The following is a 25,840-nucleotide window of genomic DNA, read 5'->3' as shown; positions in this document are numbered from 1 at the left end:
TTAAAATCCATCCCACATTGAAAGTGGTAAAAATTTCGAAGCTCTTTATAAAGAGATAAAATTCCATAGTAATATTCTTTTATGCCTAGCATACACCCAGTGGTCCTAGCGAAGGGTGCGAGGCACCCGATGCGCACGGGCTCGAGCGAAGGGCATTGGGCGCAATGTGGCGTTTTGATGGCGCACTTTACACTTCGCACGCTCGCATTGCCGCAAGCCGCCTTAGTATTTTTGGACAATGGGAGTTAAACCCAGAAGTTAAACCCAGAATCAGCAAGACACGTGTCAATGTGTAGTATGGCGGCGGAGAAAATACGGCGCCGCGATACGCGATGGGATCACCAAGACCTATCGCATATCGCGATGGATTGCAAGTTCAGCCTATAAAAGGGGGGCTCACGGCTCATTCATTCCTCACACCAAATTTTCTCTCTCTTGAATATTTTCTCACACTACCTCGATTTTCGTGCCACATACCGACTCGCCTCGAAGTACGTGCTGACGAGTCTTGACGACCAGCACACCTTGCTTTGTGTGCCGAACATCGTTTTGCGTGCCGAACACCTCGTTTTGCTTGTCGAACCTCGTAAAGCGTGCCAAGCTCCGAAGTTCCGTCAATCTGAACCATAGTACACAACGTAGAGTAAAAGTACTGCTCGTACAAGCTTAGACATATATAAATTCCGAATACCCATGTAAGGTAGGGGTTCTGCCTAAGTCATTATTTTATTATTATATTACATGGCTTAGACATAGTCAGGGGCATAGCCTAAAACTTGATCATAATTAGGTTTACATAAGCTTTAAACATACAAAGGATTATATTAATGTTTCTTTACAATTAAGAAACACATAATTTTTCATTCATAAGGATATATTCAGAATATAGTTTCTTCACGATTAAGAAACGTAGCATTTCATATACAAGGAATATAGCTAAAACATTGTTTCTTCATAATTAAGAAACATAAGATTTTTCATTCAAAGCAGTCAGTGAATGTTTCTTCTTGAAGAAGAAACAGATTATAGATGTTTCTTCATGAAAAAGAAACTTGGCTTATGATTAGTAAATAAACAGAAAGACTACATGTCTAAATATTTTATTCAAACAAATGATCAATCAAGGTTTAAAACTATCAAAACTAGACTAAAGGTCTATAGCCGGATCAAATGATGATCCGCATATTTATATACCTATTTTTTATAGGTCAATCAGTCAATCAATCAATAATTCACAGTCAAGGTTTCAAACGCACACCGACGTTACAGGTGAATACGTTAACGTTTTCAATCAATCAAAACATATTTAAACTCGATAAGATGAACGGGTGTTTGTCTTAACGAGTCAGTCAACGTTTACATGAGATTATGTGATCTCTAAAAACGTTATAATACAAGATAGAAAATAAAACGCAACTCATACCAATTACACATGTGCTCGGATCCATACATAACTGTTCAGCCTAAACAATCTAAGGCTAAGTGGCCGCGGGCTAACAGTTATACTAGTTCTCCTTTCAGGGGCTACCATGGCTCGGGAAACACTTGTGTGTGTGTAGGGTAGTGGTGCAAAGCCCTAAAATAAAAATACTTCTACTGAGTGTACAGAAAACTATAATTGTATTGTAATGTCATTCAAATGATTTATAGAGTCATACGTGTTTACCAGCATATATCTGACGTATTTTCCCCACATTTCGGGAAAACAGATTAGTACAGGTAGCAAAGAATTATAGACATTCATGGAGTTAGACGCTCGCAAGGTAATGATGCCTCAGTTTTAAATTATTAAAATATTATAAAGATTTAAACATGATTAATATATCAAACACTTTGGTATTTATTATCCGAGAAGTTTCCAAATAAATTAATATTTTATTATAACCAAAGTCTTCCGCTAAAAATAAACAGCAACTCTGATATATTTATAAAACATGTACCAACTTGTGGTCACACGTCTAGACCCTAAACCGGGATGTGACATCCAGTGTCCAAAGCAACCATGTATTTATACAAACAAGCCTGTCTTCTCCACTCTGCTCAGGTTAGTTTCAAAAACCAGGTGACACAATACTTTATAAACAAAATATAAAACTCAAAACAAAATATAAAACTCACAGTTTTTGTTTTTTTTTCTTTTTGCATAGACTTAACAGTGTTAAATCAAATATGAGTGGTAAATGAATCAGTAAATGAAACTTTCAAAAAAAGAAAAAACCTTTTCTTTAAAACTAAAATTAGTTTTAATGATAACCAGCATTTAAATGAAACTCGGGACACATTGTTAAAATGAAGGTTGTTCTTGTAAACTCAATCGGGCCGGGCTAATCAGCTGGTCCCAGTCTGACCAATCCATAGTGAAGACAGTGTTAGATATGGCGAAATGGTTCAATACGAGCTATGATTAACGGTTAAGTTCTTGATACCAAATTTTAATATCTCACCGTCCCCAATTTTAAGCCAATCCACAACCGATCTAAGCCAGTAGAGTTTTTCTTCATATCATGACAAATACTAACAAAATGAAAGTAAGTGACCAAAACCAGAATTTGAAATTTACACACTACTAATGCTCAAGATGGAAGACATATTCAGTCAAACGCTGCAACTTGGACGGGTCAATTTTCTGCTCGGTAACAACCGCGTTCTTCTTAACTGTAAGCATTTGAGAAGCAGCATCCACAGTCCACCCCTGTTGCAATACATCTGCATTTTCCATTTTACTTATTTAATTAAACTGAGTGACCCAATGACCAACAAAGTATTCTATATAATTGTCCACAAAGCAATGAACTTACAATTTGTGGCATCATTCTCATTCATTCCCAAAAAGAGAGCAGTGTCATGAATGCTTATAGTTGAATAGGCAGACATCAGTAGCGCTAACATCCTTCGCGTATATCTTTCTGCAAAATTTAAGTAAACATCTTATAAAGTAGATGAAATGTATACAGGTATTATGTGTGTGAAGTTTTTATGTATTTTGTGACCATAGAATTTAAAAAATGATAACTTGCCTGCAAATGAGGCAACAAAATCTTGAATCTCTGCACTCCAGTTAAATCCACAAATTGAGTCATACACACCGGCATAATTTCGAGTCCACAACTGTTGACCGATTTTCCAGATGGCAGTCACCTCTGGGTGACTCTCTTTGATTGAAACAGGTATGGATTTCCACAGAAACCTAGCGCTATTTCTGTCAATTGTAAAAAAATAAATAAATATGTAAAACAAGTGTATCTTAAGAGAAAAAAAAAGGCAGAGAGAATGTTGAATTTCAATTAAATATTCTTCCTTTTAATCACATTGTAGAAGTATAAAGATAATTGGATCACACCTTTATTAATCAATATTTTGGAATATCATTCCCTCCACTACATAATCACGCTTTGTGAAAACAAATAACTCGTCACTTTCCGCAACTAAATGACCAAATGTGATCATGTATCCCACTAGGGGTGTTCATTGTTCGGTTTCAAACCGCGAAACCGCCCAAACCGGCCAACGGTTTAGTTTCACGGTTGGTTTTTTACCTAACTTTCGGTCGGTCGGTTTTAAAAGCTTCAAACCGTAGTGAACGGTTTGGCTTACGGTTTATACCGAAAACCAAACGTATTAAACCGGACCGGACCATAAGAACATTATATATTAAAGTTATGAGATATTTCAAATAAATATATATTAGGCATGATTATAAATTTATAATTAAAAACTATTTTAATTTCAGTTAAGTTTAAAAAAATCAAAAGTAAGCTAACCTGTTTATTTTGTTCTCAATTCAGTAACTTTAGTGTGCTTTTAAAGTTGTGGGTTTTCAACATAGTAATTCTCATATGCTCATTTTATGAAATCATTATAAATTATTTATAAATGCCCATAGATTTTGTGTTATGTGACTTACGTTGAAACCAGTTATATTCCTTTTGAAATTGCTTATGCATCTATGTTCTTTTAATTCTTTTGTAGAAATCGTTTATTTTGGGCATCTTGTATAAAAACCCAACGAGGTCAAACCGCGAAGCCAAACCGGAACCAAACCGTTATTAACGGTTTGGTTTGGTTTGGTTTGGTTTAAAAATTATACGGTTTGGTTTTGGTTTACAAAAATAAAAACCGTTACTAACGGTTTGGTTTACGGTTTGACCCAAAAACCGCGAAAACCGGACCGTGAACACCCCTATATCCCACTTAGTTGTCTATACTTGATCTTCACATTTATCAGAAACTGAATATTGTCACTTTCTGCAACCAAATGATCAAATGTGATCATGTATACCACTTAGTTGTCTATACTTTATCTTCACATAGATCAGAAACTATCTAGACTACAAAATAGCGATACAGCAGTAGTAAACCCAAATTTCTCATATCTGGATTCTGGAAGGGGCAGGTTTACTTTCACCAATAGAAAACAATGCCTAACTAACTTCAAAAGCAACAAACTTCTTCTTGTCATCTAATCTGTTTGTGTATAAAGGAACTTTATCTAAAACCAAAAGGCTGCACTCACTGACTCAACTATATTGCATACCGGAAATGAAGATAAAAAGTCCATGGTCAAGACCATATCCTCTCCATAACACGTAATGCCATAAGGCACCAGCAAATCTTCTATTTCATCTATTATCATACTTTCTTTAGCGTGTGACTCCAAATAATGTATTATGCAGCATAAAAAAATTACGTTTATGATGTATTGTGTAAAGTTTGTATTATACTAAGATTGCCGATTTAAAACATATACTCCTTTACATGCGGGCTTCTTTATCCTACAAATGTCTAAAATCCTACTTTTAAATGCAGAGCCGTATCCTCTATCATAGTTACTCTTCTTACTAGACTATCAAATCAAAAGCCCTAGAAATTACCAAGTCCCTCCAAAAACTTACTACCCAAAACAGTACAAAGATGGAAGAAGCGAAACTGAGAGGCTTTGAGACACTAGACCGAGACATACCTAGAAGTCAGAAACTTAGAAAATAAAAGGCCAAAGACTAGGTTTCCTGTTTTCCAGTTTCAACCAAACGAAAACAATCTTCTCAAAGTGAAACTGTTCCTACTTCAATAAGAAAAATTATGTTGTTAGGCTTATGTTCATCCTACACTAAGAAATTTGAGAGTAATTGTTCATATGTTTCTTGTTCCAATGTTTGCAAACAACAATTTCCATAAAAGAGATTTTACTTTTTCTCGTTTCAAGTGTTTGCTAGGTGAAATAATTTCTTATCTTGGACATCAAATAAGTGGATTTGTGATTTGTTACCAAAACTTATAAACCCGCATTCGATTGTGAAATTTCATTTTGCTGGGAAATTGTTTACATTGAGAACCCTAATTTCTAATCGGTAAATTTCATGCACTAAGTTTAAGAGAATAAGAATCCATGGTGATATGAAAACTTGAAGTTAAAGTGTGCTTGGGTGTTCAAAATTTATGATATTATGCTTGAAGTGTTTTTGGTTCAAGTTGACATTAGTTTTCTGTTACGGATTATAATGTCAATGGTATGTTGGGGAAGCGATGAATTAAGACTTCGATATTCAACGACTGTAGTTAGTAGGAACTCGTATCTTTGCTTATGTTACAATAATCCTTACTATACAATACAATGCATCAAGGTGCGATTAACTAGTTGCTGTGCTGTGAAAATAATAAAGTGAAGCATTGAGGTTATATGTTTAATCATTGGCTAGTGTATTCGTTTTTCAAACTTATACTGTAACATATAAATTTATACATTACATAGCTACATGTATCACAACGACCTTAAGACAAGTAATCAGCATCATCATAATATCAAAATTGGGGTTTCTCCACCCCCTGAATAAGTTGTTTCAACAGTGCACCAATAATCTACAGTCAAAATAAACTAAATACGCATAGCATAAGTAACAACAGAGTAAAGTGGAGTGAGTGAGCTTACAGATCATTTAGGTAAATGTGGCCTAGGAGATGAACAGCGTACGGCCATTCGTCTTGAAACGCAACGCCTTGAGAAGCAATCTAATAACAACAGTAAGATTGAATTGAAGGCGGCGGTTATGAAATTAGGGTTTCAAATCTTCTAATAATAATAATAAAAAGGAGATCAGCATGGTGATAATACCTGAAGCATGAGTTGGTCACAGATATCGGCGACTTTGTTGTACGACCTTGAAGCCATGGCGTCTGTCAGCTCAGAGATATCCATTGGAAGTGATGCTGTTTCTGGCTGCCCTCCTTCTTCTTCTTCTTCTTCTTATTATTATTATTGAAACTTAAAAGGGAAAAGAGAGGAATGGCCCAACTTAATGCGGCCCGGTAGAATTGCTTAAAAAGCCCTGTTATGTTAATAGGATTTCCATTTTGAGTTTATTCAGGTCGGGTTCAATGTTTGAGTTTCGGGTAAAAACGACACCCTGCTTAGGACGTTCATCGTCCAATTCGATTAGTTTAGACAAACTTTAAATGAATGTATAAAAAATCAAAAATAAAGGGTCTCTTTTATTTTATTTTGTTTTGTATTAAATATATATATTGTTTAGTTTTTATATTATTTATGACGTCATCTGGTCCAACCTGTGAACAGATATAACATTTTTTTCTTATTTTCTCTTCCTTCTCGTCAAAAATCAGTGGATCTTAAAAGAGTTCTTTAGACTATATGTTGTCGCTGAATCCGGACTTCGAATTCATCCAATAACATTGTGTTATGCGGTGCTAACTAGACACTCGTTGTGTAACATTCGTTAATTTCGGACCCGAATAATCGAATCGTTTAAAATTTTACTCTATTATTCGGACGTTTGTTATTTCAATCAATAATTTATTTATTTATTTTACTTAGTCTTTGGTCATTTATTTCATTACTCGTCGCTCGAATTAATTTCAGTTACTAGTATAATAATAGAACTATCCAACTTGTGCATTTTAACCCCCTTAGTTTAATATATCTAACATTTAAATAATAGCCATAAATCAGGGACCATTGTGCAATTTGTTCCAAAAATCCCTTCCCTCCCATTCCTTTTCCCGTTTCCGACAACACCCCCCCCCCCCCGGTATAATTTGGCATCGAATCAAGCCGTTATTGTTGGGATCTGATTTGTTTACATGTTTCTTATCTCACGAGATTGAAACTTATGGTAACTGTGGGTAATTGACACTTAATGTGAACCGTAGTGAATCAATTTCATAAACTTTTTATGAGGACTGTTTTGGTCTTGTTTGTCACACCCCGACCAAAGGCGGCGGAACATGTCGTCGCGTAACGTATTAATTGGACAGTAACTCAAAAGACACTAATTAAAGCAACAATAATTATTTAATTTCATTAACATTAAATAAGCACACAAACTCAATAATAAGAAACATTTTTTTTAATTTTGAATAATATCCTAATGTAAAACTAATTTCTTCGATCTTGAACAATGTCAATTATTTGTACCTTTAGCATATATAAAAATAGAGTTTGTCAACACGAATGTTGGTGAGAATACATAAGTTTTAGCTATACATATAGGTAGGTAAATCACAATTCATATGTTAAAGGTGAGCATTACAAATCGTATGAAAATGTAAACAACTAAATAAATGTGGACCTGTTCCTATTGATACAAAATCAATGTACTTGGGTAAATGTATGATCATACTATATGAGAATAGATGAGGATGAGAAACCCAACCACCAAACATAATATAAACAATTAAGCACATAGAGCATAGCCATAGAGCATGCAATAATCACACATACACATATATTGAATTGCTTTTTGAATAGATGTGGTAATAAAACATGAGTAAAAGTGACTAATGTATACATGCTACCCCCAAAATATAAAAGATGGAAAAAAGGGGTATATAAACTCACATTGAATTTAGTGGGTTGAAAGATTAAGATCTTTGTTAAGCGTGTGAATATCCTAACGTGTAAGCCCTAAAGGAAAGTAATAAAGTTAGTTTCAGTTTGTGTTTGATGAATAATTAACTAAGGATTATAACGGTAAGATGATATGATAACTTGTACTTGGAAAAGGAAAATGAGGATGAAAACAGAATTTTGATAGCTTTCTATATAGATAAACTTTTAAAAATTATGAAAAAATTCATAAAAATTATAAACATCTCCGGTCTACTAAACCAATGTGTTAGGAACAACTTTCATTTATAAAATTTGGTCATATTCGGACCTGAGATTGGCTAAAACAACCATTCTTCTAAAAGGGTACAGATCTGCGCACTAATTTTTATTTGACCACTATGGAGTCATAAACATGAATTAAAATGCAAATAATACATTATTAGAACCATAACTCAATGTTTAGTCATAGGCTTTGGTCTTGCACCATTTCATTTGGTTATGATAAAGTTATGGCTTAACCTTTGTTGGTCAAGAATTCTGTCAATTCTGAATCATTATCTATATTATCTATAAAATATATTGGATGGACACAATGGTAATTTTCCAAATTTAAGACGTTTTAGGGAGAGACGCCGCTAAAATAAATGACAAGTGTCAGGCGAAACACTCATCTCCGACGACGACGTTATATGTGAACTTCCGGCGACGTTAACAATCAATTACCACATTAAAAATCAATTATGGAGGGTACTGATTTTGTATTGAATGTGTTATTTTTGTTCATTATCTAGAAATCAAGGTCACCGTTGGTTACAGTTGGGTTCTAACTCAATCTCTGGTAATGATCGATACATTATTATTATTCCCTCAATTGCAATCATTACTATGGTGATATTCTAATCAATTTCTTTTAATTCAAGTTAGTTCGAATTCTTCAATTCGCGAACTACCCTTCACCCGTTTAACATTTGTTAAAATTTCACCATCAGGTATCTTATTTTGATTTAAAAATTGCATATATGCGTTTTGAGAATGAAGGATTGGGTAAAAGATTAGACTATTTTTTTAACTAATTATGTTTTGTGTTAGTTATTGTTGAACACTAGAATTCTCAGATCCAATCAATACGAATTCATAACATATTGATTAGATCAAGGATCTAGATATATGATATACTTTATATGTTAGGTAATAGATCAATAATATTTAGCGAATTATTGAAAGAGTAATTTGGCAGAGTAATGATATATAGTTAATCAACACTTAAATTAAACAAGGCAGAACAACCTTATATAGACGATGAGATGCCATTCGTTACACGTCTTGTAACGAATGGCCTCCATTCGTCTTATTTTACATACGTTAACTTATGGTATAGCGAATGACTCATTCTCTATACCCCATTCATCAACATTCCATAACGAATGGTTCAAATCCATAACGACTGAGGTGTAACATCTCGAAAATTCTAGAATAATATTTAATGTAATACCTGTGTCGGGTGAATTATTTGAGTTAGTGGGTTAATGATAATAATATGATAATAAAGCTTAAGGGGTAGCGGACTTGGTTAATAGAATTAAATATGGACCAAAAAGGAAAGATGGGTCTCAGGTCTATGGGCTTAAGGGAGTATAAAAACCCCTTAAACCCTAATCCTTTCCATTTTTATCTTTACACCATAGCCTACACCTTGATAAACACACACAAACACTATTTTCTAACCCGAGTCAAGATCCGAAGGTGAAAACCCGAAATTTCTGGTGCTAGAACGTTGAGACGAACCAAGACAACATCAAGGCTTAATCGTGTTCGTAAACCACCTTGTTTAAGGTACGTTTATATCTAGAAATCGTCTATTAAGGTTCGGTTTTGTTTGGGAAACCTTAGATTTGTATGTTAATGATAAAAAAGAACCTAGCACAACAAACCTTACTGAAAAACCATAAACGATTGATGGGTTAATCGATTGATAAACGAGTCGTAGGTGCTTAGGTATAAATCGCACCCTTTAAACGTGAATGTTAGACGGATTTGATGATTAGGGTTTGTTGGAGCTGAGAATACGAATCCAATGGTACCAATTTCATGTTGTTTCGTTGAGAATCGAAGGTTTAATCGTAGATCTGATGAAGTTTGATTGTTCTTGTTCTTATCAATTTTGACTTTGACCCTAGAGTCAAAGATATGGATAAAAACTGTTGGTAGTTCGTTATGGTTGATCAGTTTGTTACGCGTGCATAACGAATGGGACTCATTCGTGTGAAGTGTGAATTGATAACGAATGGACTTTTAATTCGTTAGCTACCCATTCGTTATATTAAGATAACGAAGCAGACCACGTCAAAGATAACGAACTAGAGTAACGAATCAGCTAGCGAATCAGACCAGGAAAGGTAACGAACTAACCTACCGAATTAGATGGTGATACGATGACAAATGAGGTTAATGAATGGGGATTTATCAAAGAAGAACAAGGATAACGAATCGGGATGAAAAGTAACGAACTAGTTAACGAATCAGGCTTAATTCGTTATAGAGAATGAGTTAGCGAACTAGAAAAAATAATTCCAAATCCTATTGGAAAATGTGTTATGATAGTTAATGAAAAAAAAAATTTTCCAAGCTGACCTGGCAGCTTAACCCCAGCCAGGGGCTCTGCCCCTTGGACCCCGCTAGGGGCTGCCGCCCCTAGAACCCCACTACCCCAGGACCCCCGTTCGTTGAGGGTAATAATTAAACTAGAAATGCGATATGGAATGTGAGAGTAATCAATACGCATAATTGTTATACAGTTAGCCGTGCACAGCCAAAGAAAAGAGTAATCATTTACGGAAGAAGTAACCAAGTTCAGGTGAGTTTCTAGCCCCACTTCCTTGTTATGTTTTCGGGGTTGTGTGCATAATCGATGTAACATTTCGATTTTTCGCATTTTATTTTAATAAATTGTATTTGCATTCGAATCCATATCCGTATTTATAAACCCGACTAAGCGATTTTAGCATTTCATTTGGTTAATAAATAGTTATATCGTATTGATCGATAAGCGTGAAATTCGTTAGTTTGTCTTCTAGAGGATCGTTAATAAACCGTAAGGATTGGAATGGTCATTTTTGTTAAGAGTTCATATATTCCTTTCAAGTTTTAAACTATTAATAAAGGTCTAGGGTCCTTTAGGTAAATTCGCTAATATATATATAAACCTAAACCAAACCCTAGCCCCCATCTCTTTCTCTTATTTTCCGGTGCCATTTTTCGGCGACCGGAATTGGCTCCGGCGAGTCCCAAAGCACCACCACCGACCTCCGACACCACCACTCTTCTTCTCCGGTAACCCCATCACCTCCGGCACCCTCTCATTTCCTTTCCCTCGTTTTTCCGGCAATAGTTTCTGTGGCTGCAGGCTACAGCGCTGGTTCAGGGCGGTAACTCTCAGCGACGCGGTCGCGTGGATATATTATTTGCTTGATTTCGAGTTCGTTTGACCAAGTTGTGAGCAAAACAAGAAAGGGTTCGTATTCCGGCCGACGGTTCGTATCTTCAGCTGACTGTTTGGTTTTTCCGGCGATGGTGAAGGTGATTTCCAGTGGCGAAAACAGGTATAAATAGTGGAGTTCAATGAGACGAATGCGGTGATATCTTATTTGCCTTAATCGGAGTTCGTTTGTTATGGTTTCGAGCTATCCGACTATTTTTTTTTAAGTATTTTAAAGTTTATAAAACTTATAGAAATTTATATTAGATTTAAATAAACTTTTTTGTAAACCGAACATCATTATAACCTGTTTTCTCGGCTCGATTCGTTAAACTAATTTTATCTATATATATATATGTATAAATATATATTTATACAATGTTTAATAAATACGTTTTAATTAACTAAAAATCGTAATAAATATTAAAAATAGTTTCTAATAAACTTATAAAAACCGACACTTTTATGTTGATCTCGTTTCAAGGTTTTCGTGTTTATGTATGTATATATATGTATCTATATCTATATATATATATGTATGTATATATCGTAAATATAAATAACGAACTCTAACTTATTTAAACCCGACACCATCTTTTGGGTAAAGTTGTTTTTTATAAAAGATGTACATTTTCGCATGATAAACGTAAGCCTTAAATCAAAATCTGTAAATTTGGAGCTTTCGGTGGTCAAATCGATCCCGGCCCGTTAAGGGGCATTTTAGTCAATTTTGGAATAATTCGAATACTCTATCTTCTGGTTAGAACTAGCTTTCGGACCAGAAGACTTTTCTGTTCGTCATAATAGTTTGAGTGTAGTGGTTAGAGCCCGACTCCAGACTCGCAGTTCGGATTCTGAACAGTACCAGCTCGCTTAAACATTGTTTATTTCATAACTCAAATTCCAGACACCGTTAGATCTGCTTCCAGCGGCTACGTTCTAGCTTTTAATTGTATATTATTCCCTCAAAGTTTCAGGTTTATTTATTTTCTGACCAGTCAGCTCGCTTAACCGCATCCTTAAATTTCTCGTTAACTTTATTATTGCAAGGTGAGTACTTTCATACCCCTTTTTCCATCTTTCGTTTTGGGGTGACATTTCATACTTATCAAACTAAATGCTTTATTTACTTGAGTCTTAAACCCACAAACGTGATTGTATACTTGACTTGAATAATTGCTCGATTTGGTGTTTTATGCTTATTTGCCTATGTGTTTACAGCTTTTGGATAGTGGAACTATAAATCATATACCATTTGGCAATGTCAAGGTGTCGTTAACGTAACGCAATTAACGATAACTATAAAATCCTAGACTACTTGGCAACCCCTTGTAGCTAGGTGGTGCTAATGTAAGCTTATTAGCAATTGTCAATAAAATCCTAGACTAATTGCCAATAGCTAGGTGTCACTGACTTGTTTAGCGATAACTATTTTATCCAGGTTTATAGCTCTTATTTATTGTTTTGTATACTAGTTTTGTGGCTTTTCATACTATATACTATTGTTGCTCAAACTTATGAATTGCTCACCAACCTTTGTGTTTTGACAAACTTTATTTTATGAAATGTTACAGGTTAGACTATTGTTGACTCGAGGACTTGACGAAAACGTTACCAAGACTATTAGGATATTAGTAAAACGAACAATATATTTGCTACTTGTATTTAACTTGGTTGTGTGAATGAGATGTGTTGTTTATTGATTTGTTGAACTAAAACGAGTTGAATAAATATTGTCACTTTAAATAGTGTCTTGTGTATTTGTCCAATCACGTTGCACCCCGGCATGTTCCGCCGCCTTTGGTCGGGGTGTGACACTCGATGTGATAGTTAATACACTTACCTTAGGTGGTAAGCGTATACTTGGTATGATTTATGTATGACGATTGCTTGACGGTGCGTGAACAATCTTCGGATATTGCATGTACCGTCAGGGGGTAGTTAAAGATATGATTGATATATATGATGTATGAATGATGTATGTATTTTATGTTAATAGCTTGTCGATACGTGAACGATCTTCAGATATTGCACATACTGCCAGGTTAATAATAAAGATATGAATATTGTATGTAATGTAAGGATGATTGCTTGTCGGTACGTGAACGATCTTCGGATATTGCATGTATCGCTAAGAATAATGATGATTTCCTTATATGGATATTAAATAATAACCCATACATAGAGTTCCCTCTACGGATAATATATAGAGTGTTCCTTTAAAGGAAAACATAGTGTTACTTTAATGGAAAGTATAATGTTCCTTTAACGGAAAGTATAGTGTTCCTTTAATGGAAAGATTAGTGTTCCTTAAATGGAAAGCATAGTGTTCCTTAAATGGAAAGCATAGAGTTCCTTCTATGAAAATACATAGGATGTTCCTTCTATGGAAGTATATAGAGTGTCCTTCTATGGAGAATTTATATAGTGCGTCCTTCTATGGAGAATATATAGCATGGGCAAGAGCCATGGTTCTTTTAATAGAAATTATGTGACGTTCCTCTTATGGATATTTATACAAGGTTAAGATATTAATATGTATCTTCGGATATGTATGTATATGTATGTAATTGTATGTATGGTATGAGGAATGATTAACTAGAACTCACTCAGCGTATCTGACTTTTAGTATGCACGCAGGTGAGCAGATTAAAGAACTAGCATGAGGATGGCACATGGCATGGATTGAACGGCTGGCATCTGAAGATAGAATAAATTATGTTTAAAATATAAGGTTTTGTGTTATGGTATCAAAGAAAAGATTTAATGGCTTCTAATGAATGCTTTAAGTTAACGATTCCGCTAAAGTTTTAATTAACTCTTATTAGTAAGAACTGCGTTTAGGAGTATATCCGACGTTAAAGTGAGACACCGGGAACGGGGCCTTACATGAGGTTCATTCTTTAAACATCCTTAATGAATAGACAATTACATATAACGGTTAAGGTTCATTCGTTAAACATCCTTAACGAATTAACCATAATTAATAACGAATGAGCTCATTCGTTAAACATCCTTAACGAATGAGCTAAGACTCGAGACAAAAAAACCGTGCACTAACAAAATTGTTGAACACCAGAATTCTCAGATCCAATCAATACGAACTCATAACATACTGATTAGATCAAGGATCTAGTTATATGATATACTTTATATGTTAGGTAATAGATCAATAATATTAAGTGAAGTGTTGAGAGAGTAATTTGGTAGAGTAACGATATACTGTTAATCGACACTTAAATTAAACAAGGCAGAACAACCTTATATAGACGATGAGATGCCATTCGTTACACATCCCCTAATTGAGAGAGTAACTTGGCAGAGTAACGATTAACTGTTAATCAACACTTAAATTAAACAAGGCATTACAGCTTTATATAGACGATGAGATGCCATTCGTTACACATCCCATAACGAATGGCCTCCATTCGTCTTCTTTTACATACATTAATTTATGGTATAGAGAATGACTCATTCTCTATACCCCATTCGTCAACATTCCATGACGAATGGATCAAATCCATAATGACTGAGGTCCATTCGTTAAACATCCTTAACGAATGGACAATTACATATAATGATTAAGGTTCATTCGTTAAACATCTTTAACGAATGAACCATAATTAATAACGAATGAGCCTTACATAGAGAATTGGTCATAATTAAATAACTACCCTTTTACATTAGTATAATAATAAATTACAAACGACTATTTCAAAGACTCGAGACGACAAAACCGTGCACTAACAAACACCCCCTCGTCTTGAGCTCTTTGTCTTTAAATTACTTTAACCTCTTCGTCTTCCAATCTCGACAACTATGAATCCCGAACCACATGCACAACGCGTTGGAATTGCATAGCTCGATCATAGTCTTCTTGACGTTCAATAAAATCTTGTTCTCAAATAATACGTCGTTGTCGGTCTCGGATAAGTTAACGAGCCACATCGGATCGATAACTCGTATAAAGCTGGTCTTCAATCCTTTTCCTAGCACAATGACCGCCTCGCTTGTACGATTATTGTAGTACCATCGATTGAACAATAGGTGAAGACTTTGCAGAAAAGTCTCCACTGGCACACGTTTCATGGTCTTAGGCGGTTTAACTTTTAGTACAAGTTTCCTCCAACCCGTACGAGGATCAATTTCATCAATGTACTTACGGGTTGGGACTTGTGGCTTAAAGAATTTAAATTCATGGTTTACCTCGAAGGGCAGATGTTGGTGAAACCATTTTTCTAATCGATCTCCCTCACGATTATAAACGGCCTATTGGCGAGTGTACATACATCCCACCTCGGCAGTGAGAGAACGTCTGTGATATACTGAAAATATTGAACACCTCTCCTACTTAATAATACAAACTTTCAAATCAGATTCGTGCAACCAAGAGACAATATCACCTTTAACTATTTGCATGGCTTTAAATGTAGTCTTCTGATTTGCTTTAGCCCGTGCGGCAGCATCAAGTTGTTGTTCTCGATTGACTTACCTATAAGCTTCAATAATCTTACGGGCTCTTTTGATGCGGGAGGTATGGTGTATCGTTGACAATTGACATTGTACCACTCCTCAACACAACCCGAAGTAAAATTAAATACTCGTTTCTTAGGTGATGCATATCCCAAGAAATAACCTTTAATTGCTTTTTCTTCGAATATTCCCGCATCTTTCTTCAACATAGTACAAGGACACCCAAATGGCTCCAAATACTTTAAAATAGGCTTTCTTTTGTTTAGAAGCTCATAACTTGTCTTTTGTAGCTTCTTCATAGTCAAAACACGATTAAGCGTGTAGCAAGCAGTATGCACAGCCTCATTCCAGAATTGAACAGGAAGCTTAGAATCTGCTAGCATAGTTCATGCAGCTTCAATCAGTGTTCGGTTCTTTCTTTCAGCAACACCATTCTGTTGAGGTACATATGGAGCAATGTATTCTCGATGAATTCCTTTCTGGATGCAAAAGAAATCCAATACAGTGTTTTTGAACTTCGTACCATAATCACTTCGAATACGTCTCACTTGTATTTATACAGTGATTCGATCTTTGTGATTAGATTTTGAACAAGAATAGGTGTTTGATCTTTCGAACTCATAAATAAAACCCATGAATACCTTGAATAGTCATCAGTAACAACTAGACAATACCAATCTCCAGCAATACTCACACGATTCACAGGACCAAACAAGTCCATATGAAGTCATTCCAAAGGAGTACCAATAGAATTAATTTACTTAGATGGGTGTGACTTCTTATTCTGTTTGCCCTTTTTGCATGCAACACGGTGATTGGTCAGTTTGAAGTGTTTCAAAGAAACCCCATCAACCAAATCATTCATAATAAGATAGTTCATCTTTCTGACATGAATGTGACCCATACGTCTGCGCCACATAATCGAGTATTTCTTAGTTGCCTTAGAGACAAAACACGTGTCAACATTAGTGGTTACCTTAGAAGTCATATTTAGAACATAAATATCATTTCATCGAGCAGATCGCACAATAACCATATCTTCAGGATTGACATATCTTGGTTTAAGTATTATGCACTCCTTATCATTAAATATTGTGGTACACTTCTTATCACAAATTTGTGACACGCTCAACAAATTGTGATCCACTTTGTCACAATATATAACATACTCAAAGGTGATACAACCATTTGAAACATCTCCTTCTTTTGTAATCATTCCACCTGAATTACCCGCAAAAGCTACATACCCTCCTTGAATATTTTTGAAATTTTATAGGAGATTAATATTGCCGGTAATATGACGAGAGCATCCACTATCCATAATTCAGTTTTCACCACATATAGTCTTGGATGAACTCTGCACACAAATGAAAAATGATTAGTTCAAAACGGCTGCCCAGGCCTCAGTCTTGGGCACCTCTTTAGTTTCACTTGAAGTTTTAATGTTGAGTGAATCCAAATGTGGTTTAGCTGCTTGTGAATAAGTCACAGGTCTTTTCGAATTCATCTCAAATATGCAGCTTGAACTACATTCGTGTTCACATTCTTGCAAATTGGTTCCATAGGAACAAATTTAGGTTTTAAATTACTCGAATTTTCACTAACATGAATCACTTTGCGAGGATTTACATTTGAAAATAAAATGTGAGTTTCATCGTTACCAGATAAAGGTCTTTTCAAAATCTCCTTAATCACATGAACGGGTTTGGTTTGTTCCTTGATAAATGGATGAAGATTATGTGATTTCTTCAGTCCACGATTTCTGACAACATGGCCTTGTTCACCACAAATAAAACATGTTCTCATGTCAACACGCTCGCGTTGTGGTTTGGTAGACTCTTATGCAACAGAAGGTTGATGAAAAACACCAGGAATGGGACCTTTGTCCAAATCATCAAATGTAACAGACTTCTTTTGAACAATTTGAAAAACTCTGTAAAGTGTCAGTTCCATTTGATTTAACAAATTGAATTTTTTAGCAGATTTTAATAATTGTTTGGCTTTTATTAAGGGATCTATTGTATTTGATGTTTTGGAATTAACAAAATCATGTTCAATATCTTGTATCTTGGATGTTTCATTTTGAAAGACGCTTTCTATCAATTCAGGCTTGATAAGATAAGTGGGATGTCTTTCTCAATGAACACTTTGCTGATGCCTTTCAATTTAAACACTCGACCATTGGTTGGCTTAGGAGGAAAAGGATTGACGAAACGCATCAAATCCTCATCAGAAACATTTGGTTTTTCTGATTTCTTAGCCTTAATCATAACATATCTTTCCTTTTTCACTTTAGATGCATTTGAACCATACACAACCTCCTGAAATTCATGAGGTTCACATAAAATGTGATTTGAACTTGGAATGTTCTGGTTTTTGTGCAAAACTTCAGGTTCAGTTACATCCTCAATGATTACTTTATCAACATTTTCAACAAAGACCTTGTTACTTTGAATATGAGGTTTTTGAGTTGAAGATTGAACATCAACATTGTCATTTTTAACCAAATTAGGTTTTTCTTCAACAATAGCTGGTTCAATAACAATTTTTTCCTATTTGGAGTATAATCATTATGAAACGGTGGTGGAACTTCAACAAAGCCCACACCTTTCTTTGAATCCTTTTGTTTACCAGACACCTCGATGATTTCATTTAACAAAAACGAAGAATTTCGAAACTTGCCTAATTTGATTTTCAAATCAAGAACCTCATTTTCAAATTCAGTTATCTTAGTTCTATGTTTAAGAATCTCTTGAAATTGTTGATCATTGATGGTCATTTTTACTGACAATTCAGCTTTCAAATCATGGTTACTAATAGACAGAGCTTCTATTTTCTCCCTAGACCTCATTTATGATTCTAGTGATTGTCTATATGTATCCTTGATTAAAGCAATTTCTTTTACCAGTAAGTCATTATGCTCTTTAAGCGAATCAATTCTAGGCTTAACAGATTCACATACAGAACAAGGCATATATTCAGATAATTAAACAGAAGAAGGGCTAACCTCGTCAATATTAGCCATGCATGCAAAAGAAGTTGGTTGCATATGGAAAGAATCATCAGAATCCAATTCTTTCTCATTGCTAGAAGACAGTTTGTTCCCACTAGCATCTTGAAATCTTTCAGTCAGCTCAAACATTGCCAGATTTTCTTGATTATCGTTACACGTCAATCTTTGAGTCCAGTCAGTTCCTTCAGCAGAAAGAAGAGATTGCGATCCTGAAGCTTTAGAAGAATTACCACCAGAAGACTTTTCAGGAGAATCATTAACCTTCTTTCCAGAATTTCTGTCTTGATTCTGAGGTCCATTATACTCCTTCTTCGGCTTATCACATTCTTTGGCAAAATGACCAAACTCTTGACAATTGTAACATGTGACCTTTAATTTGTCAAAACCAACTCGCTTGTTCAGATATGGTGAGTCTTTACCAGTTCGTTGCATAAACTTCTTCACCTTTCTAACAATCTTGGCCATATTCCATTTGAGATCCATTAGCTCCAAATCATCTGGATCAATTTGGTCATAGTCTTCATCAGTCAACTCACTTGTAGCAATATTACTACCCACCAAATTTTCATATGATGTCATGAATGCACAAAGAAACGCAAAATTCTATTCAGCTTCTTTCATGTTAACATTTGGTGGTGCAGTGAAGTTATTGGTAGTAGCTAATCCCCCAGAATTTTCATTAAACCCAGAAGCCTTGAAGCATACATTAGGATCACTATAGGTAGATGATCCCTCTTGTGCACTTTGAGTGAGAAACGTCGTATTTGGAGTTGCAGAACTACTCAAAGGCAGGCAACCTCCATCAAGAGTTGGATCTTGAGTTTCCTTTGAAGATTTCTAAAATTTCATATCATATTCTCGATCTTTCACTTTTTTGCATTAATTCCATGGCTGTAAGATCTTCATTCTTGAAATAGTTGTTTTATTTCAACACCATTAGAAACGTTGAATATGAACCAAGTAAAGCATTCCTTACTGTATCAATCTTATCAGATTCACTTGGTTCCATCTTCAACTTGTTCATTTCAGCTATCAAATGATTAAATCTAGTGAGCATTTTTTCAATCGTCTCATCTTTTAATAAATTAAAGTTTCTAAATTGAAACTTCAACATCACTTTCTTGCTTTCTTCCGTATTTACTGTCGGACCGGTGCGGGACACGGTTTCCCAACGATTCACGGGGCAACGTGTTAGAGTGCGGAATCCTCTAACACGGCGATTCGGTGGTGATCAACAACGCGCGGTAACGATTCCTAAGACGGTTTGACACCTAGGGACGGAGGAAAGGACCGACACGTGAAGAACGGGCAGAGAGTATTTCAGCAGAGTGGTGGTTCGTGACTGTGTGTAGAATCTGTGCTCTGTTGTGAAATTTCCTAAGTTTCGTTTATATATCGAAAACTGGTTCGATCGAATGAGTCTCTCATTCGATCGAACGAGACCTGGTTCGATCGAATCAGTCACTGATTCGATCGAATCAGTTTCTTTTGACATTTTCAGTCCGTTAACTTAGTTTCACGATCGTTATCTTCATATCGAACCATCCTGATAGAACTGGGGACATACACATGACATTTCATGTCCTAACAAAAACTCCCCCTTGGAGCCAGTTCTATTTACTTACAATCAATCGAGTTCTCTTGCTCGATCGTAACTCCCCCTTGGAGTTATCTCACTCTCTCTTTTCTCAAAGCTAATGGTGCGCATGTTGCATCCACGAACTCCTTTCATCATGAAGTTCTCTCAGGATCAAATGGTCCAGTCAGTCAGACTTACCATAGGTTCCGCATATCCTGAGAAGCTGTCAATTGAAACTTTAGATAAACATTTAAGCACAATCTATCACAATGTTCCAAAACAAATTACATTCAACTCAAAAACAATTACAACCAGAAGATTAAACCTTTCATTACAACAAGAAACAAAATAAACATGACAATTAAGCTTCAGTCTCTTGTGCATACTTCTTCTGTTGCTCTTTCCAATTTGATCCTGCATGTATGTCATAGGCAAAGCAGATCCTAATGACATTTCTATACGTTAAAGCTTGCTCCATGTCTTCGGGGGCGTAGAGAATCTCTGTCTTGTACAGCGTGTAGACGTCCTCCCGTGACAAGTTTGTGAGCCACATAGGATCAAAGATACGAATTGTGCTCCAATTTCCATTGTCGTTGAGCACGATGACTGCTTCATGCAGTCTTCCGTCATAGTACCAATGCCTGAACGCTTTGTAGAAGTCCTGCTTCATCTTTCTTAGAGGAATCTTCTTCATCGTGAGTGGTGGCATGTACTTCAAAACAATCTTTGGCCTGTTGGTGATCGGATCGATCTCCTTTTTACTTGTATAACGCTTTGGCCTTTGCGGTGTAATCAATCTCCATTTTGAGTTGTATTCCTTTCGTAATACACTCTGATAGTACGATGCGAATGGAGATGAGCTTGCGTATAGCATGTCCAGGTAATTAAGACGATTAAGATCGTAAGTTGGAAGAGTCTTCAAGTCTGTGATTCGTTGATAGTACTCAACCCCCTTTTCCCTTTTGACAGCTACGCAGTTCAGGTCTTTCAGACACGCCCAAGCTAGGATTTCTCCAGAGGTTCTCCGACCCTTAGTATCATATGACTTTGTGTGAGGAATGGTCGGTTTCGCTTGGCGTTTAGACCTGATCTTTTCAAGAATAGCATTGAACGCTTTCTTGCATTCTTCTGTTTTGTCTTTAAATTCGGCTTGATCGGCTTCAGACGGCTGTTTCATAGCATTTGACCTTTCGTCAGCCTTCTTCTGCACTTCCTCCTCGTTTACGTTTTGAAAGAAGCTTGATGAGTTGGGAATATCGTCAGTTTGCGACGTGTAGTACTCAGGATATTCTTCCCTTGTCAAGTCTTCTATTTCGACATCTTCGAAGTGAGGAGGATCGACTTGTGTCGGATCAGCGGCCGTCGGTGATGGTGAGTCGGTTGAAGCAGCTGCAGCAGATGTGGATTCTGTTGAAGGCAAGGCCAGAACTTTGCCTGTTTCTTCGTTTGAAAACTCGAACATTTGCTCTAGCTCTTCTTCCGTGAAGTTGTGCGAAATCTCACCTTCTTCCAAGTCTCCACTTGAGAAGATTTGCTGTTCATCTGGGTTGTCCAAGAGATACGTGAAAAACTCCGCTGCTGTTTTTGACTGCAGCGGTTGGACATTTGATGTATCAGCATCACCTGCTTGATTAATAATCACAACACAAAGTAACAACAAATTTAAGTAAACATATGTAATATCATAAACATTAAATACAATATCATTACATATGAAACTAGGTTTACAAACAAATCATTAATTGAAAAGATTTAACATTTAAGTCCTTACTACATTCACTCAAAATACTCTTAACTACCTTCACCTCCATCATCAGAAGAGTCCAGTTCGTCTGTGTCCACATCGACATTGGTTGGACCTTCCAGACGAAGAACATCACCCTTCAGCTCAGTCACTCTTGCTTCAAGGCGTAGATTTGACTCTCTCAGCTCGGTGATCAAAGAACCTTGTTCATTGATCGAAGATCCCTGTTCAGCGACAGTAGCATTTAACTGACTATTTTCAAGCCTGAGCATTTCGTTCTCAGCTTGAAGTTTAGCAATCTGCTCATCTCTGAGCCGATTCTGTTCTTCTTGCTCTGCCTTGAACAGTAACATCTTCATCATCGCCTTGTGCAAATCAGCAAGTTCGGATGCAACCTTTTGAGGTATGGCCATTTCAGGTTGAGCTTGAGGAATAGGTTGTTGAGCTGACTGCGGTGTTGGTGGCTGTGCTGGTTGAGCAGGAGGAGCAGCAGAAGTCCCGACGGATGGTAACATTGAGGGACGCGGTTGATCGGGAAATAAGCTTCGATACTTCCGAGTAACCTTCTTCTTTTGCCTCTTTGCAGGCCTTTCTTCTCCTACATCTATGTCGGCCGGATTTTCCACGGCTCTGACTTCCTCACCAGTTTCCAACTCTTCTTCATTTAGAAACGAATCAGCCTCCTTTTCAGCTTCGGTCCTTGTATCTTCAGGGACCGCCACCTCCTCAGTGTCAGAGTCGTCGCTTGATTCCTGCAAAGGTAAGTTTTCGACGTCTGAGTCACTGGTATCATTTCTCCATTTCCTTTTAGGAGGGGCCCTGTAAGACGGATTCACCAAATGCCCGAAGCATCTTTTGATTGGTGGCCTGGTTGGACGTTCCTTGTAAGATTTGAGACGGTTGAGAGTCTCATTTTTCATGTGGTCCAGTTTCACCACATCACCTTCGTTTTCTTTCAGTAACCCTGGTGCTTGAGTATCGACAATCATTTGCACGAACCGTGGGAATTGTAGAAACTTCTCACTTTTCCCTTGCTTCAACGTGATGTTCTCGACCATATGACCGAAAGTCATCTGAGAGAAGTTGTATGGTCGGTTCATCACCAAAGCAGCTACAGTGAACTGCATGCTTTCCCTCAGCTTGTCAAAGCTGGTTCGTTGAGGGCCCAAGCAGTGCATCACAACGTGTGCCAAATATTTGAACTCGGGGCACAAGTTGGCCTTATGAAGCAGACCGGCATTGAGGTCGCCGTCATACTTCATACGTGCGAAACATCCTCTTGTTGCAGCAGGATGTAGGGAGGTCGGGTCTGATTCATCATCTTCAAATCCACAGACTTCTCGAATGACCTGGGCAGATATAACAATTGCATGCCCTCTAACGGTGGAGCGAATAACCGACGGCACGACTGTTTTGTCGTGCGTGGCATTCCTCCAAAACTCTTGTTGGATAGACATGATAGGCTCAATAATCCTAGAGATGGGTCCAGAGATCCTCGACCTCTTCAGAAACTTTATCACCGTTGCAAAGTCTTTCCCGTGGCTCGACTTTTCGTCTAGAAAAGCCACGATGTTGTGCTTGATGGACGTTTTGTACGGGGCAACCACTACTGCAACTTCAGCCATTGAATCTGTAAACTTAAACGTGTTAGAACGAACAGATATTGAAACGACTGAATGCGTTTAAACTTTTCAAATTTTCTGGACTAGTTCGATCGAACGAGTAACACATTCGATCGGTTGAGCTATTCATTCGATCGAATGAGATCTGGTTCGATCACAGACAATCGAATGAGATAGATCTTATCGTTGACTTCTGATTCGATCGAACTAGTGGTCGAATAAGTCACATTCGATCGAATAAGAAACTCGTTCGATCGAATGGACTGGTTCGACTCATTCAAACAGAAACCCAGAAACGAAGAACACCGAACCCGGAAAACTTAAACGATCAAGAACTCGATCAAAACACGGTTAAAAACAAGTAAAACTTACATTTTCGTGATCTACGTGAAAAATCGAATAATATGATCGGATCAAAAAGAGGGTTTGAGGAAAATCAATTTGAGAGCAAAAATCCGTAAAATATTTCGAATAAAACTGATCGATCGAATGAGTTTGAATATTTATACTATTTTTGGACTTATTCGATCGAACGGACTTGTTCGTTTGGACCATTCGATCGAATGAGATTCTTATTCGGTCGAATGAGTCTCTTCGCAACTGTTTACATTCCTCAACCACTGATTCGATCGAATTTGTTCATTCGATCGAGTTATTCGTTCGAATAGCAACCTATTCGATTGAATGAGGGAAAACATTTGAAAAATAAATTTTTAAATTTCTTATTTCCCGTCCATCGATCGTGATGCCTTTGAACCTGCACGAAAACATAAACTTTTGACACTAGGTTAGTTTTCGTAGACATTTTCCAATCCTGAGAGCTTCGTTCCTACAGAACATATAGATCATAAAACATTAGTAACAAATGGAAAAATATCAGGCTCAAACATCTTTGGGTTTTCTTGTCACTTCATTCTTTCTTTCATGCACAGCCTGTTGCACAGATGAACATTTAGCAACCTGCATGAAGTTTTCTTTCATTCCTACACACTGGATAAACATTTAGTAGGAACAGACAGGGATCAGACTACCTGTCACGATGATTTCTCATCGATTCTCAAACAAACAGAAATAGATAAAATGAGAAAGAAAGAAAAAAAAAATAAATAGAAATAAAATCTTTTTTGGTTTTTATCAAAATATTTACAGGGAGGGACAGGGATCAGACTACCTGTCACAATGATTTCTCATCGACATTAAAGCAGAATAAAATTAAAGAAAAATTAATTCAGAATAAAAATGTTTTTGAATTTTTGTCTTGTTTCTTTTTATAATATTCAAACTGAAATAAACATCTGTACAAAAAAAAAAAAAAAAAAAAAAATTTAAAACACATTATTTTTGGTTGAGAAGGATCTATAATAAGAAATCATACAGACGTATATGACTATCTACTGAGAAATTTTTTTTTTTTTTTTTTTTTTTTTTTTTTTTTTTTTTTTTTTTTTTTTTTTAATATACGAAGTTGAACAAGACATAATGAATATTCTTTTTGTGAGAAAGATCCGAACAAGAATCATACTAATTAAGTGACTGTCACATAGATCCGTGTTGAGCTGTATTATGACATAAAGAAACAGGTTATGAGCATGAAAATAACTTAAAATGGTTTTCATCGTTTCTGTGATACGAGTTAGGTTCAATTATGTCTCAAAATTTAAGTGAATAACAACTCAGAGATTATGATGCCTCCTATCTATTCTCAAGGCGTATTTGGCTTTCCCCAAGTCACCTCGAATTGACCTTGACCCATAGTGTCTGATTAAGGTTGTAAGTGTCTTCATCTGCTTCCCGTTTTCTTTCTTACTCCATAATTGAGAAGTCTTGACATTATTAACTCTAGAATGTTTCAATAACTCATAAAGAATCAATTTTTTTTTTTTTTTTTTTTTTTTTTTTTTTTTTTTTTTTTTTTTTTTTTTTTTTGTGAATGTTACATAGACTTCAGAGTAGTAAAACAATTGCAAGTCCCGAATCTGGATCACTGCAGTTTCTTCATGCACTATCTTTACGGGAATCAGAACACTTATGGGCTCGTGTATGACTGGGTAATCGCTTTTCTGCCTATCATTCGGAAAGATATATATGAAG

At 36.1% G+C, this 25,840-nt stretch overlaps 1 protein-coding gene across 1 annotated transcript in view; it reads right to left on the bottom strand.

Annotated features, from left to right (window-relative positions):
• Positions 1–2,346: 2,346 nt before the first annotated feature.
• The window catches only part of LOC143635628 (COP9 signalosome complex subunit 8-like), a 29,694-nt gene continuing 6,200 nt past the window's right edge, over positions 2,347–25,840 (bottom strand). The window contains exons 2-6 of the mRNA XM_077103413.1: positions 6,110–6,210; positions 5,927–6,006; positions 3,014–3,199; positions 2,799–2,902; positions 2,347–2,706 (exon numbers count right to left, since the gene is read on the bottom strand). Of these exons, the coding sequence (XP_076959528.1) occupies positions 2,567–2,706; positions 2,799–2,902; positions 3,014–3,199; positions 5,927–6,006; positions 6,110–6,193 (594 nt within the window). The 5' untranslated portion in view covers positions 6,194–6,210 and the 3' untranslated portion in view covers positions 2,347–2,566. The remainder of the gene's footprint in view (positions 2,707–2,798; positions 2,903–3,013; positions 3,200–5,926; positions 6,007–6,109; positions 6,211–25,840) is intronic.

The sequence above is a fragment of the Bidens hawaiensis genome, unplaced genomic scaffold, assembly GCF_021521415.1.
Source record: "Bidens hawaiensis isolate Kalapana, Puna unplaced genomic scaffold, B.hawaiensis_p1.1 tig00000536_1, whole genome shotgun sequence".
NCBI classification, from domain to species: domain Eukaryota; kingdom Viridiplantae; phylum Streptophyta; class Magnoliopsida; order Asterales; family Asteraceae; genus Bidens; species Bidens hawaiensis.
Note: the sequence above shows the minus strand (reverse complement) of the source record. Positions and strands in the feature narration are given on the sequence as shown.